Source organism: Rattus norvegicus, chromosome 8 (genome assembly GCF_021556685.1).
Source record: "Rattus norvegicus strain SHRSP/BbbUtx chromosome 8, alternate assembly SHRSP_T2T, whole genome shotgun sequence".
NCBI classification, from domain to species: Eukaryota; Metazoa; Chordata; class Mammalia; order Rodentia; family Muridae; genus Rattus; species Rattus norvegicus.
In genome coordinates this window covers 119,031,283-119,056,888 of record NC_141541.1, presented here as the reverse complement: position 1 = coordinate 119,056,888, position 25,606 = coordinate 119,031,283, and the positions used below count along the sequence as shown (strand labels likewise).

General features: G+C 43.5%; 1 protein-coding gene across 5 annotated transcripts in view; it reads right to left on the bottom strand.

The window, feature by feature from the left end:
* Trank1 (tetratricopeptide repeat and ankyrin repeat containing 1) overlaps positions 1-25,606 on the bottom strand; it is a 79,443-nt gene that overhangs the window by 41,222 nt on the left and 12,615 nt on the right. For 2 of the 5 annotated variants that reach the window (XM_087562445.1, XM_087562448.1), the window contains exons 2-7: positions 11,398-11,524; positions 7,541-7,691; positions 5,196-5,314; positions 3,478-3,564; positions 3,111-3,249; positions 1,440-1,571 (exon numbers count right to left, since the gene is read on the bottom strand). In XM_087562445.1, the coding sequence (XP_087418571.1) occupies positions 1,440-1,571; positions 3,111-3,249; positions 3,478-3,564; positions 5,196-5,314; positions 7,541-7,691; positions 11,398-11,524 (755 nt within the window). 5 annotated transcript variants of the gene reach the window in all.

Here is a 25,606-nt window from a genome sequence, read left to right as displayed (position 1 = left end):
GGCAGAAGATTAAGTTACACCATGCCGTACCACTGACCTACAGAACTGTGAACTTTAAAAGAGCATCAAAGAGAGTGTCGTTTGTGAGCCATTGATGATGGTACTTCCTTAACAACACGGAAAACTCACACAATTATTATAGCACGAGAAAAGGAGGCTAAAAACCTCCCATCTACAGGGTATCAAATGGACCATGAAGACTAAGTGGTGCATGTTTTCAAAAGCATTGAGTGAGCGGCAAGATGACTCAGCAGGCAAAGGCTTCCACTATGGCTGGCTGACAACTTGAGCTCAACTCCGAATCCATACGGTGGAAGAAATAGAATCAACTCCCAAAAGTTGTCTTCTATTTGCATACAACACACACACACACACACACACACACACACACACACACACAAATTAGAAATTTAATATATATACATGGTGGGGGGTTTTTGTTTTTTGATTTTTTTTTTTTGGTTCTTTTTTTTGGAGCTGGGGACCGAACCCAGGGCCTTGCACTTCCTAGGCAAGTGCTCTACCACTGAGCTAAATCCCCAACCCCTGTTTTGTTTTTTTAAGAAATTAAAAAGGTCCTATTTCCAGTGTGGCTTGCTGTCAGAAGATCCCGGACCAGCCTGGATTACAAGTCTGCTCAGGTGACCACCTTCCCAGGCTTGAGTGCCACCATTCCTGTCACCTCCCCTCCCTGACTGAGGCTTCATTACCACTGAAATTGCAGAGGAAATGCCCTGTGTTTGCTTGTGACAGGGTCTTACTGTAGAGCAGACTGGTCTCAAATCCAAAAAGACCCACCTGTCTCTGTCTCCCCAGTGCTAGGATTAAATGTATGTGCCAACACACACGATGCCAAAAAAGGAATGTCTTGTATAAGCGACAGAAAGCAAATACCGACGGATCTGAGTTTGGGGGAAGTGTGTCATCAAAAATCTCTGTGGGAGTGACCAGCTTTCCTCCTTCACAGTCTAAAAAGGCTGTCCATGTCACCATGGCAACTTCAGCTATGCCATCTCTCTTCTGTGTGACCAGTACAGCAGTATGCATATGACAGGATAATGTGCCCCATGGTAGGTGGGCTCTAACGACCATGAAGACCATGTCGGTTGCCTGGCTCACAGGTTATCTCAGGCAGCCCACACAGATTTGGCAAAAGACAAAGGCACTTTGTCACATATAAAGGTGAGTGCGGGGCAGGGAGGGATGTAGCCAAAAGCCTATGTTCTTGAATCCTTAAACCCCACAGAAACCACTTAAAGTCAACAGAGCACAGGAGCCAGTGGTTCTCCTCCCACCCAGCTCCTTCCTGCTTACAGCTCGTTCCTCCAGATGTATTTAACTCTAGGGAAAGTTTGTCCTCTGAGCCTGCCACGTGTGGGCTTTCTGCTGTCTGCAGTCACTGGCCCACAGCACACACCCATTAGACTGTCCCTACTCACGCTTGATGGTGTATCCTGGGAAATGGGCAGCAGCAACATGCAAGACGGTGCAGCCAGCATCATCTCTGTAGTTGATGTGCTCTTTCCACTCAGGCTTGTACTCCATGACCCACCGGAAAAGCTGACTTTCCCCTGGCAGAAATAAGTTGTATTATTTTCTATATAAAATCAGCAGAGTAAATAAATGTACCCCCCCACCAAGTGATCAAAATCCTAGAGCATACACTTCTACTCTCCATCAAAAGTGAAGAGGAGAGACGGGCATTTCACAATAATCTTAGGTCAGGACCCCTTAAAAGCTTGACGGGAATTCTTGCCTGTGTGACTTACTGAGTGAGAGAAACTTAAAAGGGTTGAACAAACCAGAGCAGGCAGGGCAAGGGAAGGAGCCAAGACTGTCCCCTGATCCACATCTCTCTCCAGCTATGGTAAAGAGGACACAGGACAGGGTCTTGACCTTCTGTACACAGGAAATTGTCTAATCTTCATTTGACAATGGAGTCCAGGACTATAGTGCTTTTAGTCAGGCTTTACTTATAAATGTTTATCGTCCAATCTCTGCATAAGAGGAAAGACGGTGTCGTACAAAATCCCGAGTATATAGAATGGATAATGGTAAAGCAGAAATAAAAGATGGAAAAATTAAATCCCAGGTCCTCTGGGAAGGTAGCACAACCTAGAAGAGCTAAACAGAGCTCTCTTGGCTACTTCTGGTCCAGGCAGATGCCAAAATTAATGCCTGACAAGAGAACCCAAGTTTCTGTCTGGTGTGGTATAAGTGTGTGTGTATGTGTGTGTGTTAATGATAGACTGAAAATTTAACTTTTTAAAACCAAACAATGATGCTCTAAAGAGTCTATTTTATAAAAATGACAGCCCTGTTAGGTCTAGTGGCACATGCCTATAGCCCTGGTGCTCTGAGGGCCAATGCAAGAGGAACACAAATCCAAGGCCTACCTGAGTTACAACATGAATTCAAAGCCAGACAAAGGAACTAGAAAAACAGTCTTGGGCTGGAGAGATGGCTCAGAGGTTAAGAGCACTGGCTGCTCTTCCAGAGGTCCTGAGTTCAATTCCCAGCAACCACATGGTGGCTCCCAACCATCTGTAATGAAATCTGATGCCCTCTTCTGGTGTGTCTGAAGACAGTGACAGTGTACTCATGTACATGAAATAAATAAAAATTTAAAAGACACACAGTCTCAGAATTAGAGTAGATCATTGGCAGACACCTAGCCAGGCTGCTTAACAGCCCTTCTTCCTATCCTAAGGGTGAAAGAGGGAGAGTGTATGCATCCTTGACAATATAACCGATTGTATTAGCCATGTTCTTTTCAAGGACGCCCCAGCACAGCCCCAAAACACAGTTGTAGGCCCTCTAGGCAGGCAAAAAACACGTTGAGGGACAGAACCATGCAAGCTGCCTCCGTCTCAACAGTCACTCTGTCCCAATTCCTATCTGGGACAGAGGTCCTTACCCTTCTGTCTAGACTCTAAAAACACATAATCTTTGCAAGCCAAATCTCTGGAAACTGCTAGGTGCCAGGAGAATAAAGATGCTGTGTGTTTGCTGAAACCCTGAATGGCTTGGATAGTCTGCCTTCAAGTAGCTGAGCTCTGGCTCTGAGCTGTCAGGCAGCGAGGTGGGTGTGTGAAGGGGAGAGCACTCACTCGATTGGATGCAGAGCCGCATGAGGGCATGGAGAGGGCTGGGTCCTATGGTTTCGATGTTTGCACCGATGGAGATGAGCCACTGAACCAACTTGGGCACTTGTTCCATTTTCTCATAAAGCCCAATGAAGACATACTTCTGGAAAAAAACCAACTTATACTAGCAGAGTCATGGAAGTTACTACACCAATACTAAACTTGAGCTCCATCATCCACAAGTTTTTGAACCAGCAAAACATGAATTAATGATGCTGTGCCTGAGAGTAACATGAATAGCACGTCTACAACGAGGCAGCTGCTGGAAGTCCCAAACACAAGTGCCATGGCCTCCTCCTACAGAGACACATTCCTGGAACCACCCCCTTACCTCAAAAAGACTTTGCAGCGACAGCTCAGAGACATGGATGTTGCTTGGCAGTCTGTCTTTCTTTGCTGACAACAGTAGAAATGACTGCTTATAAGGAAGAACAGGAGAAGGTTGGCATAGTAATACTACCACGTGAGCTATTAGAACAGAAAGGTTATTGTATGGGCAACAACAAGCAAAATGCAAGCTTCATTTACTTTAAGCTACTACAAAGTTTGTTAGCCTGAGCCATGATAATCCGTCTCTCTGTCTAGCTGTCGTACTGGCTGCCTGTGAGCAAAGTTCTTTCCACATCCTTCACAACCTACTAAAGACAACATTCTCTAATATCAAGCAGTACGAAGCAATGAGGGCAATCTGATGTCACACAGACCTACAACTCCAGGCTCTACACGACCATGCCTAGAGACATAACTCTACCTCCCTCCTTTCCTCCCTCATAAATGTCCCTCACCAGTGGGCTAGGAGCCCAGGAACTGAGACTAAGGCCAAAGTTTGCTAGTAGGTCCTTTCAGTTTGATTCCTGGTTAATGCCCATCTTCCACAGGCCCACTGTCTGTGCTTAGCCCTAGATAATGTATCCAGGGCTTTGGCAGTCCTGACTGCTGGCCTGGCTTTTACAAGATGCCTCAGTTCCCAACATTTAAAAACTACCTACACATCACTACATTGGGCCTGCCCCCTTGGACTAGATTCCTGGGATTGTGTGATGTCAGATTATTATAAAACTCCTTTACTCAGCTCAATGGTTAAGAGCACTGGTTGTTCTTCCAGAGGATCAGAGTTCGATTCCCAGCACCAACATGGCAGCTTAAAACCATTTGTAACTCCAGTTCCAAGGATCTGACAATCTGACATGGTCTCCTAACCCCTGAATACAAGACAAGCATGTAGTACACCAACGTGCATGTGGGTAAACACCAAACACATTAAAAAGAAAACTTGCTCACTCAGTGCTTAGCACATTGTAAAACTCCAGCACATACTAGAATTACCACCCTTAACCATTCTTTTTAAATTCTCTGCAAAACCCTAAAAAAAAGTAACTCTGTATCCTGCAACTTACAAATGAAAATCTGAGGCTCAAAGGAGAAATCAGTTCATGTAGTAAATGGAGGTTAAGCCTCAAGGACACCTCCAACCTCAGAGTGTTAGCTGTTAGCAGTCTCTTAAAACCACACAGAAACCTTTAGCTGTGAAGATGGCTCCCTTGGTAAAGTGCATCAAGCAAGTATCAGGGTCTGAGCTCAGATCCCTAGCATCCACATAAAAACCCAGGCACAGAAACAGACGTCTAAAAAACTCCAGCTGAGGGAAGAGAAGACAGGTCAGTCCCTGAAGCTCACTGGAGGGCCAGCCTATCTGAAGGACAGGCTCCAGGTTCAGTGACAGATCCTGTTCCACAAACAAGGTGGAGACTGATCGAGGAAGACACTCAACGTCAACCTCAGGCCTCCACACATAAGCACATGCATCTACATGCACATATACACACATAAAGAAGTACACATCACATATACTGTACGAAGCACATACACACAAAGGCACACATGCATGAGGTATGCATGTGCACATACCCCCACACAAAGAATAAATAAATGTTTTTAAGAAGTTATTCTGGTATCAAGATAAACAAATAACATATTACATTCCCTTGATGTTAAAGAATTTAATACAGTGTGTGTTTTCCTAGTAAGAGAGTCATTTCCTGTACTCACATGCCACAGTCCTTTCTTTGCCAACTTCTGTATTACAGATTGCCACACTTCTGTTGAAAATCCAGTACTGAAAATATGATCAAAACAGGGCAAGAAACTCTGCAAAACAATGGAGTCACCTGAAAGAAAATTTCATAGCTTAGAAACTTCAAGCGAGGGAAGTCTAGAGCCTTGAAGAACAGTTCCCCAACTAAGACCGCATAGAGTCGAATGACAAGTTAAAGACCTCAGGAGGAAAGCTCTCTTCAAAGTAGACATCCATTATGACAATTACCTTAAGTTCATCCACACAAGCAGTCCCCTAAGTCAGATGCCATCCATAACGTAAGCTGACCGTCACTTAGCTTTCCACTAAGTCACTAGAGGCTTCCACTTCTCTAAGTAAACCGCCAAGGCACTGCTATTTAAGTAGCAGCCCAAATGGGGTTACAAAGCTCACTCTGGTGACAAATGCTATTGTGTATTCAACAGGTGGAAACTGTGGTGTGGGAAAGCATGGTCCTGGAGTGGCAGGCAGACAATTCCTGCAAAAACACCGTCTAACGGAGGGGCCTGTCAGCTACTGCAGCTCCTCGCCCTCCAAACCACACCTCCCAAACACACAAACGCCCATGTCTAAGGACAGCATGCACCTCCTCCACAGTCAGAAATTCCAAAACCTAAGTAAATAAGTAAAAAAAAAATTACATTAAATTAAATAGATATAGTAGGAAAGAATGTAAAACTCCATACATTTGCTTTTAAATTTTTAGGAACTGTGCCATAAGCCTATTTCACTCTCCAAAAAAGAAGTACTTCTGGAGGAAATCGTGCAATGTGGTGCCCTAAAGGAGTCTTGTTACAGTCTGGAGAGGGCACAGTGGTTAAGAGCACAGCCTAGTCCTCCAGAGGAGCACCCACATGCCCACAAACAGTGGCTCACAACCACCTATAACTCCGGCTCTTGGGGATCCAACACCCTCTTTCATCACTGAAGGCGCCTGCACACGCAGTATACATTTCTGGTTCAGTGAAAGATTCAGTGGACAAAAATGACAAAGATAACTGACGTCAACTTCTGGCCCTAAGATCCACACGCACACGCGCGTGCGCACACACACACACACACACACACTCACACAGATGCAGAAAGACTCTGAGGAAGCTCTGGGAACTGGCCAAGCCATTACCTTAGGAGGAAATAGACTATCTTTGGACGTTGGGAACAAACCTCCCAGGAAAGAAACTGTGACCTACCTGGAGACTTTGTATTTCTCTGTCTGGAGGACACAGCTGTGCCTACCTCTAACCCTTTCCCATTCCTCCTAAATACTAATCCTTCTCTGTACTAAACACACCAGTCTGTAAGGCTCCACCACAGACCACGAAAGTTGTGTGAGCATGGTAGCCATGGGAACTGCTAAGTGAAGAGCAGCTCATTCACCGGCAACAGTGATTTCCCTACTTTTGAAAGCCAACATTTTTTCCCAGTGATTCTAACGTGCCTGTCACTTTTTATATTCTGACGCCTCTGAAACAGGAGTATGCCTTAAAGAAGATGCTGTTTTCCCTAGAACAACATACACGAGTGGCACAGGTTAGGTCAGCACAATTTAAATCTGATAGCCACACTATCTGAAGGCAAGGTTACAGCCAGGGCCGTAGACTGCACCATCTCTGGCAAGAAGTATAAGACATGAGGTCCCCTCAGAGCCCTCACAGAATGTGTGGGTAAGGCCTTTGATCCCTGCGCAAGGAGTTTTGCAGCTAAGTATATATCATCAGCTGTCGCAGGACTCTCCATCAGCCCTCTAGGTTATTTTCACAGCAAAAGAGGGTCAATGAGAGAGCACAGCACAGAAAGGCTTGCTAAACCATCTGGAAACCTGAGAGAGAAAACATTCACACACATAGAATAATATTTTTGGGGGGTCCTTTTTTTCGGAGCTGGGGACCGAACCCAGGGCCTTGCGCTTCCTAGGTAAGCGCTCTACCACTGAGCTAAATCCCCAGCCCCTAGAATAATATTTTTAAAGAAAAAAAACAGTGACTTTCAGAAGACTATTTAAAAATAAAACTTGCAAGAACATCACCCAGGACAAGTAGTGTGAGAAGGAACTCTCTAACCAGTGATAAGGAAACTTACTGGTTAGAAAACATGACTCCGAAAGCTTTACGTCATGAGAGTAACAGGACATTGTGTTTTTACAAAGGCACAAGCCATTGAACCTTCCAGGATGCTCTCTAAGACCAGTTCATTCCAACTGAATACATTATTCCCAAAAGATCACTCTGGAGTCATTTTCCTCTGAGGCATTTCGGGTAAATAACAAGGACTTAAAATATTTTTCTCCAGTTTGACTTACTGCTCATGGTTGTGAAGATCCCAACAAGAAAATCAGGAACCTGCACTTGGTCCGGGCTTCTCTGCAAAAGTCGTAGACCCTCAAAAAACATGCGAGCAGCTTCATAAGGCTGGAGCAAGTGCAGCAGGGAGTAACCAGCACGGTAGTATCCCTGGGAAAAGACAAAGTAAAGCTGTGATGTCCCCATCACCTCCCTCTGCTGCTGAAAAGAAAGGCAAATGCAATCCAACTCCAGAGCTCTCACTGTGTGCAAAGAAACTCACTGCCCCGTGCGTGCCTGTGTGTGTGTGCATGTATGTACACATGTGAGTGTGTGTGACGTGTGTGTGTGCCTGTGTGCATGTGCATATATGTGTGCGTGTGCATATGTGATGTGTGTGAGTGTGGAAACTAGAAGTCAGTGTCAGGGGTCTTTACCAATTGCTCTCTGCTTTGCTTTTTTTTTTTTTTTTTTTTGGTTCTTTTTTTTTCGGAGCTGGGGACCGAACCCAGGGCCTTGCGCTTCCTAGGTAAGCGCTCCACCACTGAGCTAAATCCCCAGCCCCTTTGCTTTTATTTTTAACGAGATCTCTCACTGAGTCATGTCAGTAAGACTGACCAGCTAGCCCACCAGCCCCCAGGATACAACCGAGCTCTCTCTCCAGCTAGTGCTGGGGTTACAAGCATGTGGGTACTGAGAATTCCTCACCGAGCTCTTCATGCTGGCTTAGCAAGCGCTTTCCCCACTGAGTCACCATCACCCCCACCTCCCAGTCCCAAGTTCCAAGTTCCAAGAAGAACTTCTAACAAGCATTGGGCACAGGCTTCCCACATTGTACCGTGTGCCATGTTTTTCTGATACATATTACCTGTTAAGAAAGTATGTAATCATGTCCAACTCTAAGGCCTCTGTAATACCTGACAGAGAGGGAAGAAAGCAGGCTGATTGATCATTGTTTGTGGTGTTAATCACAATCTGGACAGGAGAAGAATGAAAGGTGTCCTGTGCCTGGCATTCAGAAAAAGAGTGAGATTTCTGTGTAAACACAGAAGTTGTTCCTTTTACTCCAAGTAAACACAATGTTCACTGATATGTAAGAAAAATCTGCCATGACAACCATTGAGTGCTACTGAGCTCTATATTATAAGGTCTAGGAACAAGAGGAAAACCCCATGATTTTTGTAAAGAGAAGAAAAGTACAACTAAGAGGGAGCAGAGCCAACAAGACAGCTGAGTGAATAATGGCACTTACTGCCAAGCCTGGTGACCTGGAGTCAGGGCCAAGACCCACGTGGAGAAGGAGAGAACCAACTCCAACATGCCTCCAACACACACACACACACACACACACACACACACACACACACACACACACACAAATAAATATGTATAATATGTAATAAGTAATATTTAAGAGAGAGAATGGTGATTCTACAAAAGAGTAAGAGGACACTGCCTTCCCAAGTTTAGTCACCTGCAGTGGCAGGGACATGCCAAGACTGCTTTCAAAGTTAGCGGAAGTATTCACAATCTGGGTCCATGCAAAACCAAGCATTTAGAAATCCTTGGATCTCTCAGTACTTATTAATATGAACTAACCTTTCTCTGCACATCTAAAGAGCTCAGGTAACAACTTGAAAAAAGAGGGGAAACTACATTTGTACTGTGTTGGTTGGGTTTGTTTGTTTGTTTGTTCAAGCATGAAACCTGGCACAGAAATTTTTCACTGCTTTGTTTTCTCAGGTCGAAAATCCCATCTTTTATTCTGCAGGGAGAAGAGTATGGGAATATGCTATCCCCAAGCATATCCCCATAAAGATGACTTTAAGGGAAGGCATTTGTGACTCAAAAGAGGCAGAGAAAAGCCTTCCTTCTCTAACTCACTGCACGCAGGATCTCCTGGGAGGACACTTACCATAAGTCCCCTCACTTGAGGGAGCTTTTGGAGCACTTTGACCATCAGCACTGAGGTGAAAACACACAGTCCTTCTTCCTGAAACAGTTCTTCCTGTGTATTTCCTCATACAGTCTCAGCCCTACAACCTAAGGTTCCTTCCCTGTATTTCACTCTTGTTAAAAAAAATGTCAAAACTATGCTGGGTGGTGGGAGCGTACACCTTTAATCCCAGCAGGGGCAGAAGCAGGCAGATCTGTGTGTGCTCCAGGACAGCCTGGACTACAAAGTGAGTTTTAGAACAGCTAAGGCTTGAAAAGCAAAGTAAAACAAAACAAAACAAAAAGATAGGAAGAAAGAAGAAAGAAAGAAAAGGCATACACTTCTAGGCTTGTCCCCTTCATTAGATCTTACATGAATCCTCACAAAGAAATCAACAAATAAAATGCATACTTTTTTCCTCAGTTTAAATCCCTAATGCTCCAGCCACTGAACTACTACAGAGAACAGTGAGTGTAGGAGGAGAAAAGGGACACCTCGGAGCTCCAAGTAAATCTGGAAGAGCGGCTATGGTTGCTGTGCCGTCAGGAGCCGGATCTATAAACACACAGGGAAACTGGGAGCATCATTCAGAACATTTTCCTCGGGCCACAGCCAAAACAGTGGGAATGCATGCAGGGCCCAACTGCTCCCCACCCTAGCATGCCCTGGAGAAGAATTCAGTAATTTCTACAGTATCCACCTTCTAAGGAATGTAGCTCGGTAGAGGAGTAGTGCATACCTAGCATGTATAAGGGTCAGTGCCTACTTACAATGCGAAATATTCAAGCCTCTCTCCCAGTATGTGAGTCATTTGTACCTTCAGGCCCCCCGACCCCCACACATCTTCTTGTATTTCTGCTGCCAGCAATTTTGTTCAGTCTCTCCTTAGTTCTTGCAGCCCTGGGCATCCGCTCATTTTCTGGTTGAGGACCATGAGCTGAGAACTAGAATCTCTGGTGCACATCAAAGCATATGACAGAAAAGCTAATGTTTAGTGTTTTCCCACTTCTTGGAGGAGTTTTCCATTACCCAGAAGTTAACATTCACTGCCTCGTATTCTCTGCCATTCTTCTCTAAGCTCGAGTATGAATTACCCAAGGTCTGAGATGATGTCTCTCAATCCTTTGTGTGTCCTCAAATACCAATGCCTTACAGAGTAGCCATTCAGGATGTTGGAAATGAAAAAGCATCAATGCTTGCCAGACCAGACATAGTGGGGGTGCGGGCCTTTAATCCCAGCACCCAGGAGGCAGAGACAGGTGGGTCTCTGTGAGTTCAAGGCTAATCCGGTCTATATAATGAATTCCAGGCTAGCAGGGCTAAAGACAGACAGACAGACAGACAGACAGACAGACACACACACACACACACACACACACACACACACACACACACACACACTTCCTAACCTTTGTTAACAGTCTTATAGGGTCTTTTTTTTTTTTTTTTGGTTCTTTTTTTCGGAGCTGGGGACCGAACCCAGGGCCTTGCGCTTCCTAGGTAAGCGCTCTACCACTGAGCTAAATCCCCAGCCCTCTTATAGGGTCTTAATGGCCTCCCAGACTTCCCTACTCCCCTAGAAGGGTTTGATTTCCACTGAGCTGCCATCTGAAATAAAGCTTTGCTAAAATGAAGCCTGCGGACAGCAAAGACCACATGCAGATCAAGCATCTTAGTCTCACTCTCTCAGGTCTAAATGAGCTCCTCAAGCCTCTCACTGAGCTCCAAATACCAGGCAGTCAGGCTCCACCCTCGCCAGGGGCATGTTTCAACACTCACCAGCCCTGTACCTAACTCCTCTCCAGGGAAGGCTCCCCCAGCCCATGGACATGTGTCTGAGGAGCAAGTGCATTCAAGAAGCATCTCCAGAATAAACACCTTGACAAGAAGGAAAAATGCAACCAAAGTAGGAGGAGAGGAGGGAAGCAGCCACCCCCATACCTTCACATAGGTTGGGTCCCATTGCAGACACTCCTTGGCAGCAAGAAAAGCCTCGTCCCATTTCCCGAGGCTGTAAAATGCATTGGATTTGTTGCACAGCAGCACAGCCAGTTCCCGAGGAGGAGTCCTGTGGGCAAGAACAAACCAGCAATCGATAAAGCCATCATTCTGCAAAGGCACAGTCCTCAACGGCCACCACCCTGGAACTGACTGCGGTCACCAGGCAGAGGGTTTTAGCAGGAAATATCTGTTATGCATATAAAAATCTGTCTTTTTTTAACCCCCTAAATAAAAACCTGGAGCATTTACAATGTACAAACCTATGTTTCTTGCTCCCAAATACTTACATTGTTTAAATGACAAATGGTTTCAACATCTTAATTCCATCCCTGACACCGATCAATACAAATATGTTTACACTTGTAGAGAGAAAATGTGAAACTGGTGATGCCATAGAGTTGGGGATGGGATGGTGTTCCTGCCAAGACTTTAGAAAATGCAGATGTGACATGACTCACTCCACATACTTGCCGTATCTCTCAGGATCCATGATTACACAGTCTCCTGGAAGCAGACTGTAGAAGTGGGCTCTGCAGGCAGGGGGTTCCAGGGTACTTGTCCCATCGTGTGGGTCAAAGGGAAAATAAGGAGAACATGGCAGCAAGGGAGGTGCTAAGAGCAGCAGAAGAAGAAGGAGGGTTCCAAACACACCACACTACAAGGGAAGGTCAAGTGCCACTGGGATGTGAGACACATAGAGAGAAAACAAGACTTAGGACTTCCTTTTCATTTAAAAGTGTGAAACAACAAGTCACAAGGCACATAAATCCATGTCTTATAAATAAAAACAAAAAACTGCAAAAGCCATCTCTGTCACCTTCCCCATTGTGAACCTTCTGTGTGTCTACCTTCATTACCTGCACGGCTACCTTCCCAAGTGAAAGGGTACAGCCCAAAAACACTCAGGAGGCACTGGGCCATCGGCAGCAGATAGTTAGCAAAGAGAAAAGGGAATAAAAGCCAAACATAGGATATCGCTCACAAAATAGAAAAGGCTTTAGAAGAGGGAGAGCTCCACTACACAATGACTCCCTCCTATAGGAGAAACACATTGCTTCCTCTCAGAGCTCTCCTGTCCTCCTTCACCAAGCAAAGCAGCAGCCCTACTAACCCCGGACTTCTGGGCTCCAGAATCATAAGAGAATAAATCTGTAGTCTTAAATTGTCATAGGAAATTAATATAGCAATTATGCTGGGCACCGTGTGCTTTTTCATGCATACAGGGAACTTTCCAGAAATAACATCATAAACTAGATACAGAAGCAGGCAAGATTTGCAAAAGCAATTTCTTATGTGACTGTTTATTTTGATAGTTATTTTTCATACCTTCATTCCTCTATTATTGCTGCTTTAATTTTTATTTCTATGAGAAATGAACTTTTGCAATGACTGTTTTAGATGATCTTACCAAGCTACAGATTTCATATACTGTGTGTGTGTGTGTGTGTGTGTGTGTGTGTGTGTGTGTGTGACTATTCTTTGTTCCTGTCTCCTTCCCACTGTCCTCCCCTGTACCCCCTCTCTTACTCTGCCCGGTTCCCTTCCTTCCCCTAGTCAGTCCCCCAATATTTTAATACATTCATAATTATTTTTCTCAATTTTGAGTGATAATTCAGACCTATATTGGCAGTATAACCTATAGAAATAAGAGTTCTTGGCATTCCCAATAATCCAAACCTGTCACATAATACTACCATGCTTGAAAACAGGTCTTCCTAAACTGAAGAGTCAAGGAAGGTTCAGTGAGCCTTAGAGAGTCTGTGGTATGTATGCCTGTGGCCAGGGGTGAATAGCAGAACAGTCAACAAGACGACAGCAAATGGCAATGAAGAGTTTTGGGGTCCAGCCACCCCAGGAGGTTTGGGGGAGTCACCCCAGGAACTCAGACCCCTTAACCAGATGGAAGGGTAAGTTCTGTTGGGCTTCATTTTCCAGTGCCCTGTTCCATTCACACTCCTTGACTTTCTGTACTAACGATGAATAGAGGACAAATAGGAACTGGCATGAGGAAGGAAACAGAAACCAGGTGAGAAGAAAAGTGGAGAGAATGTAACAACAGACGCCTTGTTTATTCAAAAGAGAAAACAAAGGTAGAAAAGCTGAACACTTGCTGCAGTGTATGTCAGGGCAGAAGAGTCTGGAAGGTTTCATCACACTTTCAGATGACCAGAGAGAAGTTCATAGTCTTAGGACCTGGGTGCCAGATTCTTTCAACAATGAACATCAACAATTAGGCCTTCCCTGTAGGAAGTGGAGGGCTGGCTCCCTGCTAGCTGCCAGGCTATATGGGGTATGGTCACTCTCAAGACTGGTTTGTGCAGTCCACAGAGGCAGTTTATTTACTCTAAGTCCACCCCCTTTGAAAGAGCACACCCTGTCACACCTCCTGCACAGCAAGATGTCTGAGACCTTTCCTTTCTCATTTTCCTTGTGACAAGAACATTCCATTCACTCAGTGTTAGTGACCAGCTAAGAGCTGCTTCCAAGCACAGCTCAGTGTCGACCTGGCAGGTGCTGAGCACTAAGGCATTCACATTCGCTCGTCACCACAGCCCCATAAGGTACTGTTCCCACTGTTCACATGAGGAAACAGGCTCTAGGACATACAAGTTACTTGCCTAAAGATCTGTGGGTGATGGACGTCATCCATTTTTTACCCCAGATCCGATCAACTTCAAATTTCTGACCTAGATTCTATGTATGTTAGGACAAGTAAAATTCAGTTGATAGTCCCTCTTTACCCTCATAACATACTGACACAGAGGAGCACTGTAATTCTAAAGACCTCGTCTGTAAGTGGCTAGGAAATGCGGCCACAGAAACTCTATAAAACAAGCCTGAAAGTATTTGACCAGAAGCTGCTTGTATCCCTTTCTCTTTCCGGTCTCCTCTACTGTTACCCCTCCATGGCCTAGCATATACAGGCCACTTAAGGAGCTGTGGAAGAGCCACTTGAACACCAGACATGGAAAGGGTACATATGAACATCTTGGATTTGTCCCAAAGGTTGGAGAAAAAGGTCTGACAGCCCTGGTTACATGACAGGGACTCTAATTATGTTGAGCAAAGTCAGGTGAGGAGAGGTCTAAGAGAGCCTTACAAATCAACTAGCAAGGAGATGGAGGAAAGCAAGGTTCAAAAGAGAATCCCTTACCTGAAAGATGCATATAATAAACTAATAATGAGGAAAAAAAAGAGAATCCCATCTAGTATGGCAGTAATGAAGGCAAAGCCGTGGAGAGAACATTAGATAACGACGAGAGTACAGAGAGGCATCCACCTACGCCATGTGCCTATGGGGACATCAAGTCTGTGGACTTTCCTGTCAGCCAAATCAATTCCTGGATATGTAATAATTCACATTACCTTTATCATTTCAAGTTTTGTCAAGGAATGGAGGAAGGCGCCACGCTGAGCAGGTATGATGGCTTAGTTTAGGCATGCGTGAGCTGGCTAGGAAGGAGGTCTCTGGAGCCCACCTCATCCCTTAGGTAGAGGGTTATGCAAATGAGCCCTGTGGCTCCTGTACAAGTCAGACCACAAAACTCCACCCACGTTTCTTTGTCTGTGGTTTCCAAATTACATGACTCGCATTTATACAGAAGTGACTAAGGAAGACATGACTAAATATCAAGAACTGACTCAGGGAGCAAAAGGATATATTTCTCTTCCAAATGCTGCCCGCCATTTGCCCAACAAATATCACCAGAGAGCTTGAACATGAAAACCCCCACAACAGCTGACACAGGGTCGACTCCTGCACTTCCCAAACACCTCCCTACTGCTGGCAAAGTCCGACGACCCTGCTGTGGCAGTTTACCACGCCAGCATTCTAGATGCTGATGCAGGAGAGTGAGCTTGAGGCCAGTCCAGGTTACACAATGAGGAAAAAATGATTTCAAATGTGGGAGAACTGTGTACAGGGGAAATAGCCTCATGAATGTTTACCACAGTAAAAAATTGGAAATAATCCTCAATGTTTCATAGTTCATGACTGATTTAAGTCAGTTATAGATTACCCATGCAACAGAATGCTATACATCAGCTATTTTAAAAATCATGTAACAGAACTTAATGACTGAATGAAACAGTAAGAAAAAATATGGAATAATACATGAAGTCATGTGATCCCAAATTAAATTTTCAATTTAATTTGTAAATTAAAAATTTATTTGTTAATAGTGTGTTGAAAATTTGACAAAATTACCATTTACCACACCACTGAGATTAAGTAGGATTTGGGTTTTCCTCACATTTTTTCCCTCAGTCCTCAATACTTTACAACATAGAACCTTGATCATTACGCCATTAATGTCACTAAACGGAGTGTGAGGATGTAGCTGAACCCCAGCACAAATGTTTCTCTGGTACAACGGCAGTCCAGTACAACAGCAGTTCAGAATGTTCTCACAGAAACCTACAGGGAACTCTAGACGTCTGTGGCAAATGCTGAAGACCGTCCTGCTCCAAACCCTGCATTATCTCCACGTATCACGTCAAAGGGAAAGAAGCTGGAATAATGTTTGTCCTGGGGCTACTACAGCAGAGACTGGGCCCTCAGACAAAAGTCTCTCAAAAGGTTTCTTACTAGACAACTTCCTGGACCTCTGCTATAGGACATCCAAGGCCAGGATAATAGATAGGATTCTTTGGTTCTTTAATAATAATAATAATAATAATAATAATAATAATAATAATAGATAATACAAATATTTTGTGGGGCTGGAGAGATGGTTCAGGGTTCAGAGCCAGCACCCACATGGCAGCTCACAACTGTCTGTAACCCCAGTTTCAGCAGATCTAACACTTTCTGCCCTCTGCTGGCACTGCCCACACATTGTGTGTAGACATAAGCAAAACAGCCATACACATTAAAATATGTAAATCATTTTTAACTTTTTTTGAACTAGTTCTTTGGACTTAAGCAATATTTTAGTTATAAGTACTCTGAAATCTGATTTGATTTTTTCCCTCTGTGTGCCTCACATGGTCTTTGATTTTCTTGGTCTTTCCATGTCATTTGTGATAGAGTAGATCATAGAAAGAACACAGGAATAGTTCTGCCCATGCAGATTAGGCCTTCTGTGGTTTCCATCGGGCCAGGGTCTATTTAGAAAAAACTGTATTGTGGATCCCTGAATCAACAATATAAACTGGATGTCATTGCCATCTCACCTTGTCCTGTACCTTGATAGTTTGGCTTTGTGACCAAAAATGACAGTCTCTGGCCTCTGCCATGCAAGGGGCACAGGTGTTAGCCTATGCCTTTTCAACCAGCTGAAACTCTGGGAATTCAGAATCCCAAAGATTATTAAGCTGAACTCTGCTCTCAGAGGTGTTTGTCTTAAGAGCCTCCATTGAGAGAGGAGTGTCTGTTCCTCTGGTTTTGTGAGCCTGCTGCCTCAGGATCTCTTGCCAGGGAGCACAAAGCATGGCTCAGTAATTAATGACACTGCATCTTTCCATGTGTGCTCAGAGACTTCGAATTAACCTTTAAGCGCCTGTGGCCGCGGTGGTCCTACCTACACTGTCCTAGTTTATCGGATGGTAGTTGCCACAAATTCTTGAGCTTCTGGAACCCCTGTGGCTTCTCTGGCCCAGCTATCACTCTTATGTCACTGCCTACGGACAGCCTGTTTTAACCTGTTTAGCTTGACTTCGATTCCCTTATACCCTGACTTACAGATTACATGTAGATTCTCTTTACATTTAATTATGCCTGTCCCAACACAAAAATTATACATGCTAATGAAAAGTTCCCAATGGTATCACAAATGTTCACAGCTCTGCTGTCCCTACATAACAAATTTAGGAAGAAAGGGCGACATGGGGGTAGAGAAAGAAGGGGACAGCTGTCTGCTCTTCTCAGGAAAATCTTACATCTTTCAAGTGTACTCTTTTAAAACCCAACATACATTCCTTTCTTAGTAAATTCTTCTTAGTCCAGAAGAAAAAAGGTTGGAATTGTTCTGAACTAATCACATGACTCCTAAATCTGGCACCTCCCTGTAATTCCTTCTTCTCCCAGGGACAGCATGTGATTTGCTCATCTTAGCAGCTCTCTAAGAGGAAACATGGGTTACCTAGCCTTTGCATACAGGCCAGTTGAAGTGCTAGAACCCCAAAACATGGCTGGCCAAAAACCTGACTTACAAGCACATTTTCAGTTAGCAGAGACCGCACTCTGGCTCCAGTTGTAGAAAACTGTCATCTTGTTTGCTTTGGTTTTGTGTGTGGCTTAGAGTTTGAGCAGTCTGCTGGGCCAGGCCTTTGGTTTAAACTTTGGTTAACATTTACAACACTACATCAACTTTTGTTCACTTTTTTCTCCAGAGCTGAAATGTAGCTATATATCCAAAAAAAAAAAAAAGGCAACAAATTATTTAACACATGTCAGACACTGAAATCCAAATCTGGGTCAGAGAAAATTTTTTAAATTCTCATTTAAGCTACAAATCACTCTACATTACACTCCAATACAATTAGTTGGACACTGGGACCCTTGCTGTCACTCACACTGTGACATTAGAGGTGAAGACAAGTAAAGGTGACTGAGTTTGTCTCTTCAGTCATGTCCCGAGTGTACCTCTGAAGACTACCTGAAGTGTGTCTACTGACCTCAGAATATAAGCGGCCTGGTAGGAATGAAGGTGTTCTACAGTTAGACAAATCCCTTCCTTTGCCTATCAGTCTAACGAAACAATAACCCCCAGGAAGTTAGAATTTCCCCAGGAGTCAGTCAGTCTCTCAGTCTCTCAGCCTCGCTCTCTCTCTCTCTCTCTCTCTCTCTCTCTCTCTCTCTCTCTCTCTCTCTCTCTCTCTCTCTGGGAGAAGGAGGAGGTGGAAGTCTGGTGCCAGGTAGAGAGGAAGCTTGTCTCCCTGCAAGAAATTGCACACACTTCTGACAGTGTCACAGTACCTTGCAGGAAGACACCAGAACCAAAACAATGATTGACCGGAGTTTACACCTGGACACTAACTGCTTGTCTCTGCACACCTCTAGCCCTCTGCGTAAACCACCCACAAGTCAGGACACCAAGCACTTGGGCAGAGGCAAGAATGCCTGTGGATACTATAAAAATCAAAAAATAGAAATATATTAATAAATCGGGGTGTTAAAATGACACTGTCCTGACCTAAAAGAAAAAAAGCAGAAACATCTAACTGATGTTTACTTAGATATTTAGTATGCACCTATGTTTGCCAAAACTTTTGGGTAAGAACTTGTACTATTTCTCTTCAATTCGATGATATAAAATGCCTAGCCCCACCAAAGGGGCTTTCAAAATGAACACCTTGAGTGCTTCTCAGGAGGGGAAAAAAGTGGAAAGTATTTGTTGTCTACCTTAGTTAAAACTGCTCTTTGTTCTTCGTTTGTTTCTCATTTACTTATTTTTATGTGGACGAGTGCTTTGTCTGCACATACGTCCATGCACCATGTGTGCACAGAGCACACAGAGGCTGGAAGGCATCGGATCCCTGAGACAGCCATGTGGGTGCTGAAAATTGAACTCAGGTTCTCTGTAGAGCAGCCAGTGCTCTTAACCACTGTGCTTTCTCCATCTCCTAATAATGAGGGAGTTTAAAAGGAGTTTTTAAAAATCTCTATTTAAAACAATATTTAAAAATTCCTTTTAAAATACCTATGGTCAATTCAATTTAACTGAAATTTGGTACTCAGTAAGGTCAGCTTACAATACAAAACCTGCCTACTTGTGTTTACTATGTCTGTTCACAACAGCCGTGTTAGGGAATCTGCCTAAGTGGCCATTAATAGACTAACAGATAAAATGTGCTGGAGAGATGCCTCGTGGTTAAGAGCCCTGTTGTGTTCCAGATGGTTTGGGTTCAATGCCCAGGATCCACATGATAGCCCACAACACAACCCTGTGACTCCAGTTCCAGGGGGTCCAATGCCCTCTCCTGGTCTCCAGTGACTGAATATAGTGTACAGATATCTAAGCAGACAAAACAGCCATACACATAAAATAACAATTAACAAATTTTTAGACAAATTTGTATCCACTGACGGAACAAAAGAGTGACATATGTACAGGGTAACATTAGCCTTTAAAAAGGAAAACATTCTGACTTAGTACATACTCAATGGATGAACCTTGAAGACAATATGTTGATGAAATAAATCAGACACGAGGAGACATACAATGTATGATTTCACTTTTGCAGGTTACCATTGAGGTCAAATTCATGGACACGGAAAGCTAAATGAGGTTGCCTGGAGTGGGGAAAAGGGAAAATGGAGAGTTGTGTTAGGGAAATGGAGGTTCATATTCACAAATGAAAACATTCCCTAGATCAGTTTGACAAGATGAGTATGGTGAACGGTGAGATCCTTCCTGTCTCAAAATTAAAAGGTAAGATGGTAAACTGTGGTGTGTACGTGTATGTACGTGTATATGTGTGTATGTATATGTATACAGGTGTGTGTATGTGTGTATGTGTGTATGTATATGTATACGGGTGTGTGTGTGTGTATTGTGTATGTGTGTATGTGTATATGTATACGGGTGTGTGTATGTGTGTATGTGTGTATGTGTATATGTATATGGGTGTGTGTATGTGTGTATGTGTGTATGTATATGTATACGGATGTGTGTGTGTATGTGTGTATGTGTATATGTATATGGGTGTGTGTATGTGTGTATGTATATGTATATGGGTGTGTGTATGTGTGTACCATGTGTGGGTGTATTTTGTGTGCATGTGTTTCCCAGTGCTCGTGCTCAAACCCAGAGCACTAAGCAGGCTAAACAAACACTTCACCACTGAGCTTGCAGCTCCAGCCCTCGGCATTTAGAGGCAGGTGCTTGCTTTGTAACTTAGTTCCCTCTTTGTAGAACCCCCTAACCTCCACCTTCTCAGTGTGGCTTATAGAATATGCCATCATACCCCATTTATTTTACATTTAATTTTGGGGTTTTTTTTTTGCCAAAAAAAAAATAATAATAAAACAGAGGTTTGGAGAAAATACTAGTACGGGGTAAAAGAATATTTTCTTGAAGTATATTTCTACTTAAAAAGAATTTATTTGGGGTTGGGGATTTAGCTCAGTGGTAGAGCACTTGCCTAGCAAGCGCAAGGCCCTGGGTTCGGTCCCCAGTTCCGAAAAAAAGAAAAGAAAAAAAAGAACTTATTTTTTGTGAACACTATGCTATATCAAGATACCCAGAAGCTGACAGGATACTAAGCCTCCTCCATCTCTGATAGTGCTGAATGACATGAACCTCGGGAAAGAGAGAGCAGAAAGGTACTAACTGTTTCTGAGCCATGCTGGGGTCCTGCCCCACTGACAAGACAGCAGCTAAAACGTGCTAGGGCTTATAGTCCCCAATATGTATCTTCCACGATCGTGAAAACGAGCACATTATACAGTAGGTGTGCATTTTCACCTCACAGTACACATCACCAAGAAATATGAGATATCTATTAAGTTTCTATAGTTTTTTGTACATGTCTTTCAATAGATAAGTCTACCTTTGTGAGGGCCCTCCAGAGAGGAGGGTCACTGGGTCACGGGGGGAATGCACTGTTTAGTTTCCATAAATACTGTCTGTGTTCCAAGTTGACTCAATCTATGCTCAATAGGAGAATATTAGAAACATAAATTGCCAACAAAATTGTAATGCTAGGCGCTATCAGTCTTTTAATTTAGCCCGCGGTGGCATCCTGTAGTGTTGAACTGCATGTTCCTGATGACTAATATTGTGCGGCTTTTCCTAAGTATATTGCCATGTGAATCTCCTCTTTTAAAGTATAAATTGTGGGGGCAGCAAAATTTATTGATGGTATTCAAGAGAGTAGGGAGGGCTCAGGAAATATTAATCCAGAATTCCTCCTGTCAGAAGGAAATGCAGGGACAAAGAGTAAAACAGAAGCTGAAGGAAAGGCCATCCAAAGACTGCCCCACCTACAGATTCATCCCATCTGCAGACACCAAACCCAGTCACTATTGTTGATACCAAGAAGTGCTTACTGGCAGAAGCCTGGTAGAGCCGTCCCCGGAGAGGCTCTGCCAAAGCGGACCAATATAGATGTAGATACACACAGCCAAACATTGGGCTGAGCATGGGGACCCCACTGGGGAAGTTAAGGGAAGGACTGTAGGAGCTGAAGGGGTTTGCAACCTCATAGGAAGAACAATAACCAACCAGACCTCCCAATGCTCCCAGGGACTAAACCAGCAACCAAAGAGTACACGGGGAGTACCCATGGCTCCAGCTGCATATGTAGCAGAGGCATCACTGGGAGGGGAGCTCCTTGGTCCTGTGGACGCTTGATGACCCAGGATAAAGGAACACTAGACCACTGAGGCAGGAGTGAGTGAGCAGGTGGGAGAGCTCCCTCATAAAGGCAGGGGGGAAGGAGGAGGGGTTATGGAGGGGAAACTGGGAAGGGGGATAATATTTGAAATGTAAATAAATATCCAATTAAAAAATAAAGTTTATAACTGATCCAACCATTGGACTATGTTGGGTGTTGTTATTGTTGTTATTGTTGTTGTTGTTGTTGTTGTTGTTGCTCCGACTGTTAGATTTTTAAATAAGAACATGCCTTTGTATTGTTTTAATAAGCAATTACTAAATGACAATTAGTAATTTTGTCAGCAAACAATATCACTAGAGAGAGAAGAGTATGGTCTGGACAGGCACTTAACAGCTGTCATTCACACAAGCCATACACAGTTCAGAAAATAAATTTTCTACAGATACTCATTTCTAGTAAATGCCTTGGGAGATCTCATATTCTGTTTTGTTAGATAACATGGTGCCAGTGTATGATTTTGTAATTAAAACCTAAAAATAGATTAAACTTTTATAGAATGTGAAGTGTGAAAGCTAATGTTCAATAACAATGATTGGAACTTAGAAAGCTGACGGAAACTGTCCATTTGGCTGAAATGAGCCATTCATGTGCTCTTTAAAGCAATGACTCCTGCTTAGCGGAGCCCAATTTTACTTCTGCCATCTACTTCCATTGCCAAACCCCTCTGCATGAAGGGAAGCTGGCTCCACTCTAGGAAATTGTATCTCCCTGACAGAGACTGGTTCAGTACTGCTAAAAAGATGTTTTGAAGGACTCTGAGACAATGGTGATTTCTGGGCAAGAGGGATAATGTGTATACATGTTCATGTGCACAAACATGGGTGTCTACACATGTGTGCATCAGCAGACAATCTTGGGTGTTGTTCCTTGGATTCTGTCCAGTTTGTTTATTTTATTTTATTTTATTTTATTTTATTTTATTGAAAGATGATCTCTTATTGGCCTGGGTCTTACAAATGTATCTAGACTGGCTGGCCAGCAAGTTCCATGAATCCGTCCATCTCTGCCTCCTTGGAGCTAGGATTACAAGCACCAGCACTGGGACTGGATATTTGAATAGGTTCTGGGGTGGGTCTGATGCTTGCACTTCAAGCACTGCACCTACTAAACCATCTCCCCAGCCCTGAAGCAGGATCTTTTTTAAAAATGACTTTTCTACGTTTCCAAAGAGGAGTTGTCTGCTACTTCAGATAATGTGGAAGTAAAGCTATGAGCCTCAATTCTGAGTTAAATAGATGCATGGCCCCATGTCCTTCTGCACTAAACCAAAATGTGAACCTCAGAGGAAGAGGACAGAGCCCAGAGAATGCAGGACTGTAGGTAGGAGACATAGATCTGAGGACTGTAGAAGTTCTGGACTTGTGAATGAGCAGCAGTCAGGGTGCATCTGGCCCCCAGAATGCATGACAGTGTTTGAACCAGGAGAGCCAATTTCCTCATATAATCAGAAGCAGGACAGGACGAGCACACCACCTTATCTTTCCATGCCACCATCCTAAACACACTGGCTTTGTGTATGTATGCCTTCATGTTTGTCCTCTCAAGGATGAAGACGGTCGATGAAAGTCTGGGCATTTTCCTAAAGGCAGGAAGACGGGGATGAGAAGAGCTACCTGGTTCTCTGTCGCCACTCAACATTTATAAATAAGTAAAAACCTCCCAAAGTCCCCCATGGAGACTTCCTGTGTCCCACTGGTGAAAAATAGGAATCAGGGTGAGAAGAGTCAGTGTCATTCAGTGTCTGAATGATAGCTATTCAAAGAGACGCTTGACAGGAGCTATAGGGTCTCCAACAGCAACGTGTCTGCAAATGAGCCAGTGTCTACTGCCTAGCTGCTTCTTACAGCTAACACACAGTGCCTTAGCTCTGACTACTGCCGTTCTATCTAACTACTATGTACTACGCTGTTCTAAGAACAGCTTCTACAGTATGGCACCACTAGCCAGATATAGATACTGACAATATAATTCAAATTGGATAAAGTACAATCAAAACACCCATTCTTCTTTCTTAAGAAGTATTTTTTATATAAGTGTTTGCCTTCATGTATGTATGTGCCTGGTGCCCAGATTTGTTTGCCAGCTTCCTGTATGTGCCTGGTGCCCAAGATCAGAAAAGGGTATTGGATCCCCTGGAACTGGAATTACAGATGTGAGCTGCCATGTGGGTACTGGGAATCCAACCCACATCCTCTACCAGAGCAGCAATGACTCTTACTGTCTGGGCCATCTCCTCAGCACAAAGCTCCCATTCTCCTGTTACTCTAACCACATAATGGCTCAAGGCAACACAACTAGTGACTACTACTGTTTTAAAAGAATGTTCTATTTCCCTCATAGCAGTAAGTCCTTCTGGGGAGTGCAGGTCTGGGTAGAACTGCCACCCAGGTGTAATACTGAAATATTGTTTACTCGGTGGAAAATTTAGTCTCTAAACCCATGTACAACCAATGTATGAAGAACATACAGAGCCGGATATTTCTGTGCTCTCTGAACTGTCATAGTGCCACCTTGAGCATCATGCTTCTTTCTATTCTGACCATCCCTTAATGTAGATCAAGTAATACCCATGAGTGTAGGCTAAGTTCTCTTGGAACAACTCCCTGAACTATATTTTGGAATAAAATGTAGGGGGTCAAAGTTATGCTGAGCAACCTACCCACATGTCCAGAGCACGCCCTCTCTGTATACAGAGCATGTGAAATGCTCTAGAAATGTGTTTGCTACCCCACAGCTTCTCCAAACTACCAAGTTTCTTCCTACCTAATTCCCTTTAATAAATGAGCAATGACTGGCAAAACCAAATTCGATTCAATAAAACTACTGCTGACACTGCAAAGCAAACATGAAGAAGATGTTCTCACATAATTTCATGAACCAGTTTGCTTGCCTGCTTGCTTGCTTGCTTGACTGCTTGCTTGCGAGAGGGATGGGAAAGCCCTAACATTGTACTGGTTTGTTTCAGGCTTGGCCTGTTGCTGTGCAGGATTTTCAATGCAGTCAATTTTTAGCTGGTAATTTCCCCTGATGCTCAGACTGGGACATCTGAGTCAACTCAGCCTGACTCACTCTTGTCCCTTGACTAAACAGTACTTCAAAATATGATTCTTATTAAATTTCAGGTAACAAATGGAACAGCTCACTGTTTAAGAAAGGCAGAAGCAGGACTCCTAGGGAGGTTAATTAACTTGACACCGCAGTATGACTCGGTGTTTACAAGCTGAAATTAACACAGGACTAAAATAACTTGTATCTGTCCAACCTGAGGAAACAGATTTTGAAAGAAAGAAAAACTAGAATAACAAAATACTGAATTTAATGAAGATACATATGTAATTCCTACAGGAGCTTTTAAAGAGAATGCTTATGAAATATACACGAACACCTGAGTTTGCAAGGCTAACATAGGAAAAATAAAATAAAATTTACTCACCTATCAATCTTGACTTTTCAAAATACCCTGCATTTCTGTCTTGGGAAATTCATGATTATAAAATATTAGATTTTCCTTTATTAACAAATATATTTTAACAAAATTTGATTTAAAATTGTAATTACATTTATTTATCTATGGTAGGGGCAGGGAGAGGGGACACGCATGGAGATTAGAGGACAACTTGTAAGAGCACGGCTTGCTTCTCTCCTTTCCCTATGTGCTTCTCGGGGTCAAACTCAGCCACCAAGCTTGACACTACCCTTACCTGCTGAGTCATCTTGTCGGCCTGAAATCTGATTTTTTTTTTTACTTTTGCAACAGATGTATAAATAAAGTAATTAAATATCTCTCAGGTTCACCTAAGACATA